Here is a 12,843-nt window from a genome sequence, read left to right on the forward strand (position 1 = left end):
CTCCTATTGGCTTGTTCGTTAAACAGGATTGCATAATGTGATTGCGCCAAGCACCATCCGTGCCAAAACCACTTGCGGCCATCTATCGAAGCGAGGCGAAAAGCTTCTTGAAACGCTTACTTTATCCTGAAGAAGAACTAACCTCGCGCCACAGATACTTCTATCCAGGAACCGTAACCAAGTTCAGTTCTACCACTGACTCTTCCCTTCACCGCGGGTCCGCGGCTGCCTGTTCTTTACAAAGTTGTCATGACTAGTTCCATCTCTGCGAAGCAGACATCAGGGCTTGGATCCTTTGGGAGGTTTGCACTTCTCGTGGCACACGGTGAACGCGATGCTGCCTGGAATACCAAGCTCTCCAATTTCGCTTTCGTTTCCACCTCGCCAACAAGCGAAGGATGTTCTCGAGTATATTTATAAATGGCCCATGGCCCTGCTGAAAATCCTCAACAATTACCAGTGCGCAGATCCGATTCCCTCTCCGGTTCACGGCTTCTGAAGGTTTTCAGTGCATCTACCATTGCGTCACTCGTTTTCCTGATCTAGTAATATATAAACATTCTGCCTCTTCAATTTTGGAGTTGTCTCTTTACACTTTTCTCCCCCTTCGACAACACCAAAATGAAGCTCTCTACCATCACCACCATTATTCTTCCACTCCTCTCCAGCCTCGCTCTGGCAACCGACATCGACGTCTCCCATAAAGAAGTCGAAGTCGTTATCAATGTTTTCCTAGTTGGATCATCTAGCTATTACTATTATGACGCTTCCGTCATCGCCGCTGATAGCTCCGCGACAACACTCACTCTTGGCCTCCCTCAATCCGAAGTCGACTACTACGCAACTGCCTACGACGACGATTATTACGGCGACTATACCTACGCCACCCCAACTATCACTATCACCCAGGGAGACTCTTTCATGGTCGCACAGGTCACTGATGCCCCATACACTACACACCTTAGCTGTGATATCACTGGCACAACAGAAGCGACGTGTCATGAAACCATGATGAGTGCCAGCAGGAACGGAGAGGGCGCGTACACCCGTATCAGTGAGACAACGTATGGGGAAGAAGATGTTGAGGAGGGATTTTATCCCGTCACAATCACAGCTGGTGTCGACAAGGTACTGGCTGCTGAGAGCGCGCAAACCGAGACTAGATTTACTTTGACTGGACTTCGTAAGTACATATCTCTTCTTATCTCTGTTATAAAGCTGAAGAGTCAAATAGCTACTCTGGCACCAACCCAGAATACTGATGGCCAGTCAGAACCGACTACGAACGTCCCTGTTGCACCAACTCCCACTTCCACGGGCGCGGCTGCGGCGGTGACCTTCGTGCAGGGTGGAATGGTAGCCGGCGTCGCTGCTGCAATGGCTGCATTGGCTTTGTAGCCTTTGTATTCCGAGGACGCAGAAATGACACGAGCGATTATTGGCAGCCAGTGTTGATACCACCACGAGGACGAATCAATTAGATACCACACTTGTAATGTTTTATGTTGACGCATAATATCACTCCACCTTGGTGGTATGGTTTGCCTCTTGCTCTAGCTCGTCTTCGTATACGTTGATCTTGTACGATGCAAACTCCCTCGCGCTCACCTTCCTGTGAAACATTACATCGGCTTCTTCGTAGCTCCGTCCTCGAAGCTCGGGTAGTCTGAAGTACGCCCATAGCGCTGTTAACGCTGCAGTACCACACCAAAAGAATCCTGCTTTGCCTTTCCAGTTGCCTTCGGTTGGATTGATCATGTATCTATCCATGCTTAGTGAAGACGGACGGGCTAATGATAAGCTTAACTTACGGATGTATAACATTGGCAACGATCTGTGTTATATTGTAAGCATTTCTCGACAAACAGATTGATTTGGCTCGCAATCTGATGGAAGAGGTTTCGCTAATGATTATGAAGCAGATTGGCCCAACAGTCATGGTATAGGTTCCCAGCCATAGTAAGCAGAGAGCGACCTGACCCCATTGTGACCCTGGACTATCCACAACACCGAGGATTCCAATGATGAAGAGATAGGTGGAGCAACAGACCAGTCCTGTAGTATAAAGAGTCCGGCGACCAAACCGACCCAAAAGGAACCATGAGGTGACGTTGCAGATGAATGCAAGTGAAGTGCCACCGACGGCAATCTTGTAATTATTCTGTGTGGATATTCCGGCTTGCTCGAAGAAGTATGTTGGACCATATGCAAAAGCCGATCCCGACAAAACTTGGCCGGCAAACGTCATGCAGACAATTTCTGTACGGCGTCGATCACTGCCCTTGAAGCAATCGATGTAGTTCGAGCCCGAGGATACTTCGTCTTCGATCTGGAGCGTGTGTATGATTTGCGCAATCGTCCTTTTGTTTTCGTCTTCCGTTCCTTCTCCAAGTTGCCGCAATGCTTTCTTCGCCTTGGTGAAATGCTTGTTCTTGACCAACCACCAGGGCGATTCTGGGGCGAAGAGGATGATGCAGAATAGTGGTAGCGGCCATGCCCATTGTACACCGTATGCTACTCTATACGACCACTCACTGTCCATCTGCAGTGCCCCATAGAGAACACCGGCGGCAATGAGCTGGCCGATACACCAACAAAGATTGATATAGTTTGTCAAGTATCCTCGCAGAACCATGGGACAGACTTCACTCGCATAGGCAGGCCCAGACGTGGCAAAGACTCCCCACATCAAGCCTGCCAACACTTGCGCAGTAACCAGTACAGCCGGGCTCTTTGCGAAGAAGAAGATGAAAATGAACCAATTCAGTATGAAAAGGGCCACAAGCATGACTTTCTTATACCCAAACTTTTGGCTCAGATAACCATTCGCAAACCCACCGATGATTATTCCTGCATTCGCGCCATTCGAGAGTCCAGCTTGCCATGGTCCAGAGACTTGGTAGCCAATGCCCTCGTAGTATGTACCAAACTGCTTCTGGAAGGCTGGGTACGCGAAGAACTGATATATGAGCCCGACGTCGTAGCCTTCCATAATGACGGTCAAGGAAATTATAGCAGACCATATAGCAGCCTTGCGGTGTTTGACGAGGGCTTCGCGTAGGGTCAACTGGTGCTCGGCGGCAGCTGCTTGGGCTGCATCTTTGGTGTTCTCGAAGTCTGAGCTGCTTTCGAGATGTTCGACAGTATCACTGTTTGCGGCAGCTTTTTCGTTCGCCATGCTGACTTGCTCAAAGGATCGGTATGGGTCATGCAAATGCTTGTGCCACGGCTGGCGACGTGGGATGCTCCTAGGTTATAAGGAGAAACACCACACGGCAGACGATTCAGCACGACCAGAATCATGGCCTCTCGTGACCTGTGGCACCAGGGATACGATTCAGATGCCGACTATATAATCATGGAATTGCCATATGCAACTTGCGGCTTGCGGGAAACTGCGCTCTGATTCGCTGTAGGTCACCCCGCTTTCGCCTGAGAATCTGGGGAACAAGGGGAAGTTTGGGGACCGATGATGCCGATCAGTTCTTGATAAGAAACATCTGGACTCGTCGCCATCAGCTTCTAGATGCAACTTGATAGCCCCAGGATGATTTTGCAGCACCAGAATTCAAGAAAGTAAGAGTGATACATTCGTCGTCTCATCCACGGACACAGTTCAGTGGGACGTAGCACAAAACCTGCACATGAACAGAAAGCATCTTTGCGGTCGTACAGAAGGAAGACACGGGAAGATAGCCTCAGGTTGCGGCACAGCATAAGACGCTGGACCAATCAATGTCGATCTGCCACGAGGGATGATGCGTGAGTATCTCATCGTGCAGTTCACGAAAGCACGAGTATAGATCACATAGCCTCGACGATCGAAATGATTCTCCTTCTTAGACGTGAAATGTACCGAACAATGGTCAAATAGAGAACCGGGACGGGCCAGAGTATGTATTGAGGAGGACTGGGGAGTCTTTATATGTAAATCAAGCCTCGTTCCGAGATCAGCATTTACTAGTATACGGTGCTCCTGGGATGTACTAAAATAGGAAATCATTCACCCATTCCTTTCATTTCCTCCATTTCCCCCACTGTCTCCATTTCCCCGACATGAGGTCGTTTCACAGTTTGACAGTAACGCTCTATTCGACGACATCTTCAACTCGCCCGACATGCTTCTACAGTCTTCTTTAAGGCGTGAGGATATCAACTAAAACTGGCAAGAGAGCCTTCGGAACAGTAGCATCAGCATACACGGCCTGTAGCTTGCAAGGCTCCAACGTATACGTGAGATATGCGTCGAAGAAAGCTTCTACCGGAGTAGGTATAGCGTGAAGTGCACCAAGGACCTTTACAGTTGATCATCAGCTTAGGACAAGCAAGATATACAAAAGATTCCTAACAGAAAGAGGGCCTGCCACTTACCACCGTGACGTTAAAGAAGTTATGGGTGTCGTCAGTGTTCACGAAGGCATGGGCCTCCACCGACGTCAAGAGCTCATAGAGAATCGCCAGGAAACTAATCGTGGATTGTCGGTCATGTGAGACCTGTATCCCACCGATGTGGTTCGGGTTGCTTTATGAAAGTCAGCTCGTGGCATCTGTTATTGTGCTGATAGAGCCCAGATCTACAACTTACACGGTGATGCTGGCATCATCACTGAAAGGATAAGCCGTGTAGGTCGCAACGGACTGTTGGAGGGTAGGCTCTACGATAGCAGCCACGGCCCTTTTCGCCAATTCGATACGAGCGGGGGCATCGCAAGCGGTTCTGGGCCTGTTGAGGCTGCGTGCAAAGGCGAAATGCGGAGAGAGAAGAAATCCATAAAGGAAAGTGACCAAGCTTAAGGCGTACATGTTGTTCCTAGGAACTATCACAGTTCCAGTCATTAATAACCATTTATGCAAGGCTCAAAGCACCGATGATACTTACAGATTGCAAAGTTGAAGCGTATATGCCAATTGGAAAACGAGGTGAGCAATCTTGTTGATGAGGTCTTTGAATGTTATACTCGAATATATATACTTTCATTCACCGAGTTTCCAATCCACTTTCGTACAGTAGTACCTAGCCATGAGGAGATACAGTGGTGGGTATTCTGTCAAATCAGGGCAGAGTTCTGATTCCACCACGGAAGATGGCTTGCATTTGCATGACAGAAAAAGGAAAATGTCGTCTCCACTGAGAACAATTCGCACGACCAATTGCCGCATACGTATTAATTAGGCGAGTTTGCGATATCCTCCAGCCAGCCTTTGGTCATATAGGCTGGCGGTTGGGATTCTAAAGGATTACAACGAACGTAGTCTTGTGACGAGTACGAGTATCCACCACAACTGCAGATGGATCATCCTGATTCCAAATTGAAGTCCTCGCCCCAGCGCCCCCACTCCAGCGACCAACTAACAAATACCCACAGTTTTTAGTTCATCGCGAGTTAGCAGTACTCATGTTAAGCTTAACTCCAGTGCGAGTCTGTGAGATCTGCCCAAGCAACACCGAGTTTACCAGATCAAGCAATAAGCAGAGGGACTATAGTAACCTTGATAGCTGATTTCGCTGTCTCTAGCCTTACCCTTTGCAATTTATTAAGTTCGAGATATCTCTAGTCTCTAGAAGTATTGGATCCAAGTATAGTAGCAATATTCACAAGGGTCTACATATAAGTGCATAAACCTTCTACTAGATTTAGCATCGAAACCTCTCATTGAATATCTGTTTACCTCAGCATGAATTAACAAAATCGCTCAATTGCATACTTTTTGCTATATCCTCCTGCACCCTCTCTTCCTCGAGCAAATCGTGTTAGTCGCACTTGTAGCCAATGCAATGCACATTCATGTAGTTACTTACGAGGTGAGCGCATTAGGTGCTATCATCCGACTATAGCTAAGCAATCCTTTCACGAGGACTAAGACATTCGCCAACGGGGCGATATCTCATCCTATAGAATATGCGCATGACTTCCAAAATGCGCCATGCGATGACTTCCAGCCCATTGAGCCCACATGGCGGCCTTATGGAACCCCCATTCGCTGTCCACCTTAGAGCTCCCTCACAATGCGCAGGAGAGTTCGCGGTATCGTCATCCGCGCATTAATTACGAGTCTAAGAACCATAAAGCAAGTACAAAGCTTCTATAGTGCCTAAAGGCTAGTTGTAGACGACCAATGTTAATGATTTCATAGGGTATGTAGGGTTGCACTTGCTCCTGTTATAAGAGTCATCGTTCGACTGATTATCATGAAAGCCATACTACCACTGCATTCCTTATGACTACTTACCAAGTCACTGATTGTCATAAGCCACCCAAGCCACCTCCCTGTCCTTAATGGCACCTTATAATGAACATTTGGGCTCATGACTGAAGCCACCGTCCCCTCGGTACAGCACACATTATGCATCTTGAAATACTTCTAGCCGTATGCACATAGATCACTCAACCTTTGTTCCAGACTAAATTATTCAGAGTCACCCTTGTCTTCGTGTAGAGAATCAGCCTGGCGGTATCGTATAACTCCAATGAAGGGGTTCTAGTGGATGGATCAGCTTCGCAGCTATGTACAATTATGTCGCGGCTGTGACTTACGCCATCTAACCTGCTGCAGAAAAGGTTACAAATGCGAGAGGATATCACTCGGCATGGAAACCGTATAAGTTGAGGAGCATATCGAAGGGATCTTGTCCTTTCACTGGTGTATTTTCTGAATTTAACCCTATATCTATTATTGAGCAAGTGGCGCTATCCTCATAAAAAGCTCAGCTCTTATGGTTCAAGTAAACTCATGCATGACCTGCAGAAATAGTATGTTACCCACAGGGCAGCGTCTAGGCGATGATATAACTAATCCAATGGTAATGCCATGCCGAAATACGAAAATACGACATGCTCAGATGCTTCGTACTTGATTCGACCTTTGTTGATGTTCTATCAAAGCCTCCTAAATATCTGGAGATGCGACACATCTATCAAAGCGGCCGGAGACAAGATATGATAGGGTAGCACCCTGAAGTCAGTACATATCCTTTTGGGTCACAAACTACCGCCAGTGATAACGAAGGGGCTCCGAGCATTACTCAATCCGAGCCCTCCAATATACGTCACAGCAAATTCTGTCGAATGGTAGCCTACACTGCACCGCAATTGGGAGAAGGGTGCAAAGACTACTGTATGAATCTATAAGAGGAAACAGTCGTGAATGCACCATGATCAACCAGGATCGGAGTTTACAGTTCAAGTGATGAAAGTCTACTTTCTCATCGTGCAGACGGTAAACATGCCAAATAGAGCTTCTTCAATCTCACATCATAGTATGTTTGATCACTCATAATGATCGTGATCCATAACCAAAATGCAATAATAGATCATAAGAATGCTTCGTACTGCCCATGGTACCCGTGTTTTGACTAACTGATGAGGTCCCAAATAAAGCCATCTTCTAACTTTATAAACGACGATACCCGAAATTTGGACAAGACTTAGGGAAGCTTGAAATTAAAAGGGTGTTAATAGTGTAATGTTCAAAGAAGTAGTGTTAGTACATTGTCTTGATTCATGTACCATATTTGGTTGTCCAGGATTGCACTGTCGACCGTCATAGTTAAGATGTCATGCTTTGGACTTATATGATATGGTGTCCCATTATGAGGACATCAGTCTGTAGATGACTCCAGGTACTCAAAAGCCTCTTTTCGTTGGTGGCTGTCTTTATCAATATGTACTGTGTATAACAATGTACTAGCCAAGAACGGCACGACTCAGTCATATCAAAGAGTGGGACCATGGTATAGATAACCGTTGCGAACTGTGGGGTCATAAAAGTGGCACAGTAAGCGATAGTATTATGTTGGTAAGCCTACAAGCATGAGCTAGATTGCACATGCAAGGGAGTTCATGTTGACCTTCCCAATCTGGGAACATGTCAGCATTTTTGGCGCGGCATACCAGTTAATACTGACCAGGCTATATAGAAAGGTGTTCCAGGTGCTATGTAACATATCCCAGCAATGCACAACCAGCCTTGTATCCGAAGCTAGATTCCTGGTCGCGAACGAATTTACCCACAGACTCGGGCAAACGCTGCAGATCCGCTTGTTATCGCAAGAACCTGTACAGACAGGGGAACATGCCTAGACTCTGGGAAGTGACCCATCAATTTTCATGGATATATGCTCCTCGTGTAATCCTTTAGGGCGACCTATTACTAAATACACCTCTTGCCACGAGCCCAACGCTTTTTCCCAAAAGCCCCCATGGAACTTCGAGACGACCTCCATCTACATGATTCTCGAGAATATCGTGAGGAGGTTACCGGGCGGGAGACTGATCCAGTCAATAATGCCACAGAATTCGACAAGCCTAAGAGATCCCGTGCGAACAAAGAGACGAGAGGATTGACGATAGAAGGATACGAGCCTGAGAAAGATGAGCTTGGAGGAACGATATCTGATAGTCCTAAGAAGAGCGCAAGCCAATCGGTAAAGACTGAGGATCAACAGGAGGAAGATCAGTATCCGCGGATTGCGACAGCCGACGATATCAACAACTTGCCTCATGTCATGGCGGATATACCTGCAACAGCATGGTTGCTTATTTTCACTGGCGCGGCGTCAGCTTTTGCGCGATATGGCGCCACAACACCATTCCGTAAGTCCTCCCTTCTGTTTTTGTTCCACAGATACTCCAGTTTCAATGCATTGTACTGATTTGAGGTCAGAAAATTATATCCAGAATCCCCCAGGCAACACCCAGCTTCCGGGAGGGTTGGGACTTGGTCAAGCGAAGGCCACAATTGTTACAAGCGCGTTCTCGTTTTTCATATACTTGACACCGCTCCCGCTGGGTATTATCTCAGATGCATGGCTGGGTCGCTACCATACAATGATGCTCTGCTTGGGGCTGCTGGTCACTGGATATATCATACTGGTGATCACGGCTCTCCCAATTTCCCTGGAGCATAACGCTGGACTCGGTGGCCTTATTGCTTCAATGGTCTTCATAGGACTTGGTCAAGGAGGGCTGAATTCGGTAATCTTTGTCCTCATTGGAGACCAGATTCCCGACACTGCACCCGTTGTCACGAGACGAAGGGGAAAGCTTGTAGTCGTCGACCGACAAATCACCATTCAATTTGTTTTCAACTTTCTCTTCTGGGCCGTCAATCTGGCCTCTCTATCCATCATTGCGACGACATTCATGGAAAGAGTCAGCTTCTGGGCGGCGTATCTTATACCACTCAGTGTCCTATCGATCAGTGTAGTACCCATCTTTGTTTGGCGTGGGCGTCTGGTCAGACCGCCTCGTCAAGAGAACGTCATACCAAAAGCGCTTAGACTGGTCCTCTTGGCTTGCCGTAACGGATTTCATCTGTCTGCTGCGGATCCGTCTCAGCGCCAGATAGACGTCCCGTGGGATTCACGGTTCGTAGGCGAGATACGGCGCGGTTTCAAAGCATGCCAAGTTATGATCGTCTTCATAATCTTCTGGCTATGCTATAACCAGATGTGGAACAACATTGTGTCACAGGCCGGACAAATGGAGCTATACGGAATCTCTAATGACACGATAGTTTTTTTAAACGTTGCCGCCGTAGTCTTGCTAGGACCGATTATCCAACGTTTACAAGAGCTTCTTAGGCGGTACAAAGTTTCCTTCGGCCCAATCAGACGGATGTCCGTAGCGTTTGTGCTGAATGCGGTGGGCATGGGGTATGCGGCTGGTTTGCAGAAGCTGATATACTCCCGGGGCCCTTGCTATTCTTATCCCCTGACGTGTCCTCAAGCGTACACAGAAGGAGTCCGAAGTCCTAACAATGTAAATGTATGGCTCCAAGCTCCAATTCATTTCTTACTTGGTGCGTCGGAAATTCTAGGGTTCGTGACCATGACGGAGTACGCTTATGCTGAAGCGCCATCAAACATGAAAGCAGTTGTCCAGGCCCTCTCGCAGCTTACAATAGCACTTGGCTCGGCCTTGGGAATATCCTTGGGACCAGTTTCTCGGGATCCGTGGTTGGTGATACTGTACAGTTGCTTAGCAGCGACAATGGGAGTAAGCGCTGTAGTATTCTTTCTTCTTTTCTATAAGTCAGATTATACAAGCGATGTCCATAAGGTCGTTCAGGATAAGGAGAAACTCCAGGAATAGGTTTGATGAAGCCTAGCTGCGAGGTTTAGCGCTATTGATCCTACCATTACTGCTATTAAGCTGGCTTCACGCAATGATTGAGCAGGTGTTTCAGTTATGATCTTAAGTGTGATACAGGTGTGTTGTGGAATGATCTCAGCAGCGGTTACGCAGACTTAGCAAGGAACGGATGTCAGCTCAGTCTAATCTGACAGAAGTTACTCATCACTCTGTAATTGCCAAAATAGTAGATCCGTTTGCGCCAGCCACGAGTGATATGCCATCAATACTTGAAGACACCCTCAGCTTGTGGTACGGTAAATTAGGACACCATAGTCAAGAACAATTCTTGACCATCACGCAAGATCATTCTAGTCGTGAGCGACCAGTGGATCTGATGGGCATCGAATCACATCAATACCACCAAGAAACTGGTCCTCCATATTCACAGACCAGCTTTATCCTTGCATGGTGGTCATTAAGCCTAAGCACCTTGGATTGATGTTGGGTTGGTCGATATACAACCAATCATCGTTATATGGCCAATCTTTCAGGGCCAGTTTTGCGGCCCGAACAGAAGAGAATGAGTCCGTGCGAAAATTTCGACGATAATTAGTAGGCACAAAAGATATTCCATGGATTGTGAGCAGCCAAGATGATGATGTGGCATGACCTCTGAGCGCGTTGCATTGGTTGTAGTGTACTAACCCTCCTACGTTGCTCTTAGTCTCATCCATCGGATTATGCCTCAGGCATTACATGTCATGTGGAGCGCGTCTCTTTCGTGTTCCGCATTGGCACTCCCGATGGCCTAATTAATCACTTCTCAAACTCGCTCCATACGCGCATCTCATCCAAGCGATATTGTTCCAATGGCCTCTACTAGTAGCACGATTCCTGCCTTGAAGTCTTCATTTCTCAACGCACAAGCAAGAATTCTATCGCAGCCGCTTGAACCTGAGAAGATCCGGCGCCATAGCGGGGACACGATTCCTGACAGCGTTATTCAAGATGTCACGCGGGAGGGTGAGTGACATGTCATTCGCAGGTTTAAGTAGCAACTCTGGTCTGAATAATTGCAGTCAACCGCGAGCTCAGAAGACACAGCAAATCTGCATACAGCTCGCTTGCAATTCGCGCTGTTGCCGAACAAATCGACAATCTGTATTGGCGCTCAGCCGAGCCGGACGCACATGACGACGAGCTCGATGAAGGCCCCGACGGCATTCGCGTTCTAGGCACAGATGATGATCTTTCGTGGCAGAGGTGATCAGTTGAAAGCTGGCTGAATGGTACGGAATTGGCTAACAGAAAATCTAGCAACATATCTAGACTACCCGCGCTGTTCGAAGACCTAGCACCGGCAGAGGCTCCTTCCGTAGACCTTGATGCGCTCTCGGAGCAGCTTGCGCATCTTCAAGAACTCGATTCGCGTCGTGCAGCGCTAAATAGAAAGCTTGCCTCATACAATGCATTACTGAAACTCCTAGCACCGTTCGAGCATGCACAAAAAAACATACAACCGAACCTAGTCACCAAGGATGGACCCCTGGCGACGGAGCTCACAAAGCTGAGGATGATGAGCTTGCGCGTCAATGGTCGGTTGGGTGACTGGGTCGAGGCGAGGAAGGCTGAAGACGCAGTTCGCAACGTGGTGTCAGACGAAACATGGCCGAGCGAAGAGGAGAGGCTCGCTGCAGTACTTGCCAGCTAAGCGATGGCGGTACTAATGCGCTACGATATGCGACATTATAACATCACCGGGAGAGTCACATACACACTGGAGTTATCAGCGTGTGCGGTCTCAAAGAGAAACAGACGAAGCGCACACGCCAAGAAGTACCTCAAAAGTCCTGTATGCCGGTTTCGCCTGTGACTTCTTTTCTACCACCACCTTCATCGTCCAGTATCCAGCTCGGCTCTTCCTCTCGGAAATACGCATCCTCACGTATCCTATCCTCTTCCGAAATATCATCAAGATCCTCATTATCATCGACGGTCTTATACTCGAAGTCCTTGTCGTCCCCTCGTATAAATCGCATCTCCATCTCATACACCCACCGTGCCCTTCCTTCCTCTTGATTGACTGGAACATCGTCCTTGTCCTCCGCCAATATCTCCCCATCAGGTCCTCGCTTATACGTTAGGATAGAATTCGGATCTGGGTGCGCAAGCGCGTTGAGTTTGGCTTCTGAGCGTAGGATATCTGCTTCGAGGATACCAGAGTAACCTTTGGCGCGGCCTTCCGCTTCGCGCTCGGAGCTCGATTGGAAGCGACGGATCAGGCGGTCGTAGAGGAGAGGGTCTAGCTGTGTCAGTCGGGACATAGTAAGGAGAACGAAGCTGTGGCTTACCGGCCAGCTCCAATGAGGGGCCGAAATATTCAGGATGTGTGTCTAGGTAGCGCCTGCGACGGTTCTTGACGGTGATGTACCGATCGCGTGGTGCTTCCCGGGGCATTTCCTGGTGGGTGGACTGAATATCACTGGTTTCTGCATTCGAAGGCTGGTGTGCAGCCATGTCTAGAGATGTCGGAAAATATGGCATACTTTGTTTAATCGTGCCGTGAGATAGCGTCTTGCTTTGGGATTGTAATTCGACGTCTATGCGTGCTCGTCATCTCCATGTCGCAATAGGACCCTCGCTGGTGGACGCTGAAGACCGCGGCGAGGGACATCGAACGACCAAGGCGGGAACTAGCGTCTCAAGCTAGTGCCGAAAAGGACTAGCGCAGTTGAGCCTTATGGGCTACATGCGATGAGCTATAGTA

General features: G+C 48.0%; 7 protein-coding genes across 7 annotated transcripts; 4 read left to right on the forward strand and 3 right to left on the reverse strand.

Moving 5' to 3' along the window:
- Window positions 1-936: 936 nt before the first annotated feature.
- On the forward strand, window positions 937-1,404 carry EJ05DRAFT_475735 (uncharacterized protein). The gene is made up of 2 exons (XM_033743876.1): window positions 937-1,183; window positions 1,235-1,404. Exons 1-2 carry the CDS (start codon window positions 1,012-1,014, stop codon window positions 1,396-1,398), a joined length of 336 nt encoding a protein of 111 aa, XP_033600869.1. The 5' UTR covers window positions 937-1,011; the 3' UTR covers window positions 1,399-1,404.
- Window positions 1,335-3,246, reverse strand: EJ05DRAFT_464244 (sugar transporter). The gene is made up of 2 exons (XM_033742739.1): window positions 1,812-3,246; window positions 1,335-1,762 (listed from the first exon to the last, which is right to left on the reverse strand). Exons 1-2 carry the CDS (start codon window positions 3,176-3,178, stop codon window positions 1,519-1,521), a joined length of 1,611 nt encoding a protein of 536 aa, XP_033600870.1. The 5' UTR covers window positions 3,179-3,246; the 3' UTR covers window positions 1,335-1,518.
- Window positions 3,247-3,929: 683 nt separating this feature from the next.
- EJ05DRAFT_537798 (uncharacterized protein) lies at window positions 3,930-4,923 on the reverse strand. The gene is made up of 4 exons (XM_033749407.1): window positions 4,880-4,923; window positions 4,586-4,817; window positions 4,372-4,522; window positions 3,930-4,295 (listed from the first exon to the last, which is right to left on the reverse strand). Exons 2-4 carry the CDS (start codon window positions 4,801-4,803, stop codon window positions 4,137-4,139), a joined length of 528 nt encoding a protein of 175 aa, XP_033600871.1. The 5' UTR covers window positions 4,804-4,817; window positions 4,880-4,923; the 3' UTR covers window positions 3,930-4,136.
- Window positions 4,924-7,962: 3,039 nt separating this feature from the next.
- Window positions 7,963-10,402, forward strand: EJ05DRAFT_451916 (uncharacterized protein). Its single transcript, XM_033742404.1, has 2 exons — window positions 7,963-8,594; window positions 8,665-10,402. Exons 1-2 carry the CDS (start codon window positions 8,201-8,203, stop codon window positions 10,092-10,094), a joined length of 1,824 nt encoding a protein of 607 aa, XP_033600872.1. The 5' UTR covers window positions 7,963-8,200; the 3' UTR covers window positions 10,095-10,402.
- Window positions 10,180-10,816, forward strand: EJ05DRAFT_351022 (uncharacterized protein). The gene is made up of 2 exons (XM_033741001.1): window positions 10,180-10,688; window positions 10,801-10,816. Exon 1 carries the CDS (start codon window positions 10,264-10,266, stop codon window positions 10,573-10,575), a length of 312 nt encoding a protein of 103 aa, XP_033600873.1. The 5' UTR covers window positions 10,180-10,263; the 3' UTR covers window positions 10,576-10,688; window positions 10,801-10,816.
- A 99-nt stretch (window positions 10,817-10,915) lies between these two features.
- On the forward strand, window positions 10,916-11,787 carry EJ05DRAFT_510352 (uncharacterized protein; the record flags this gene model as incomplete). The annotated part of the gene is made up of 3 exons (XM_033748167.1): window positions 10,916-11,099; window positions 11,156-11,339; window positions 11,394-11,787. Exons 1-3 carry the CDS (start codon window positions 10,946-10,948, stop codon window positions 11,785-11,787), a joined length of 732 nt encoding a protein of 243 aa, XP_033600874.1. The 5' UTR covers window positions 10,916-10,945.
- EJ05DRAFT_351033 (uncharacterized protein) lies at window positions 11,627-12,843 on the reverse strand. The gene is made up of 3 exons (XM_033741003.1): window positions 12,428-12,843; window positions 11,917-12,378; window positions 11,627-11,853 (listed from the first exon to the last, which is right to left on the reverse strand). Exons 1-2 carry the CDS (start codon window positions 12,618-12,620, stop codon window positions 11,918-11,920), a joined length of 654 nt encoding a protein of 217 aa, XP_033600875.1. The 5' UTR covers window positions 12,621-12,843; the 3' UTR covers window positions 11,627-11,853; window position 11,917.

This window comes from Pseudovirgaria hyperparasitica (genome assembly GCF_010093815.1).
Source record: "Pseudovirgaria hyperparasitica strain CBS 121739 unplaced genomic scaffold EJ05scaffold_7, whole genome shotgun sequence".
NCBI lineage: Eukaryota > Fungi > Ascomycota > Dothideomycetes > Acrospermales > Acrospermaceae > Pseudovirgaria > Pseudovirgaria hyperparasitica.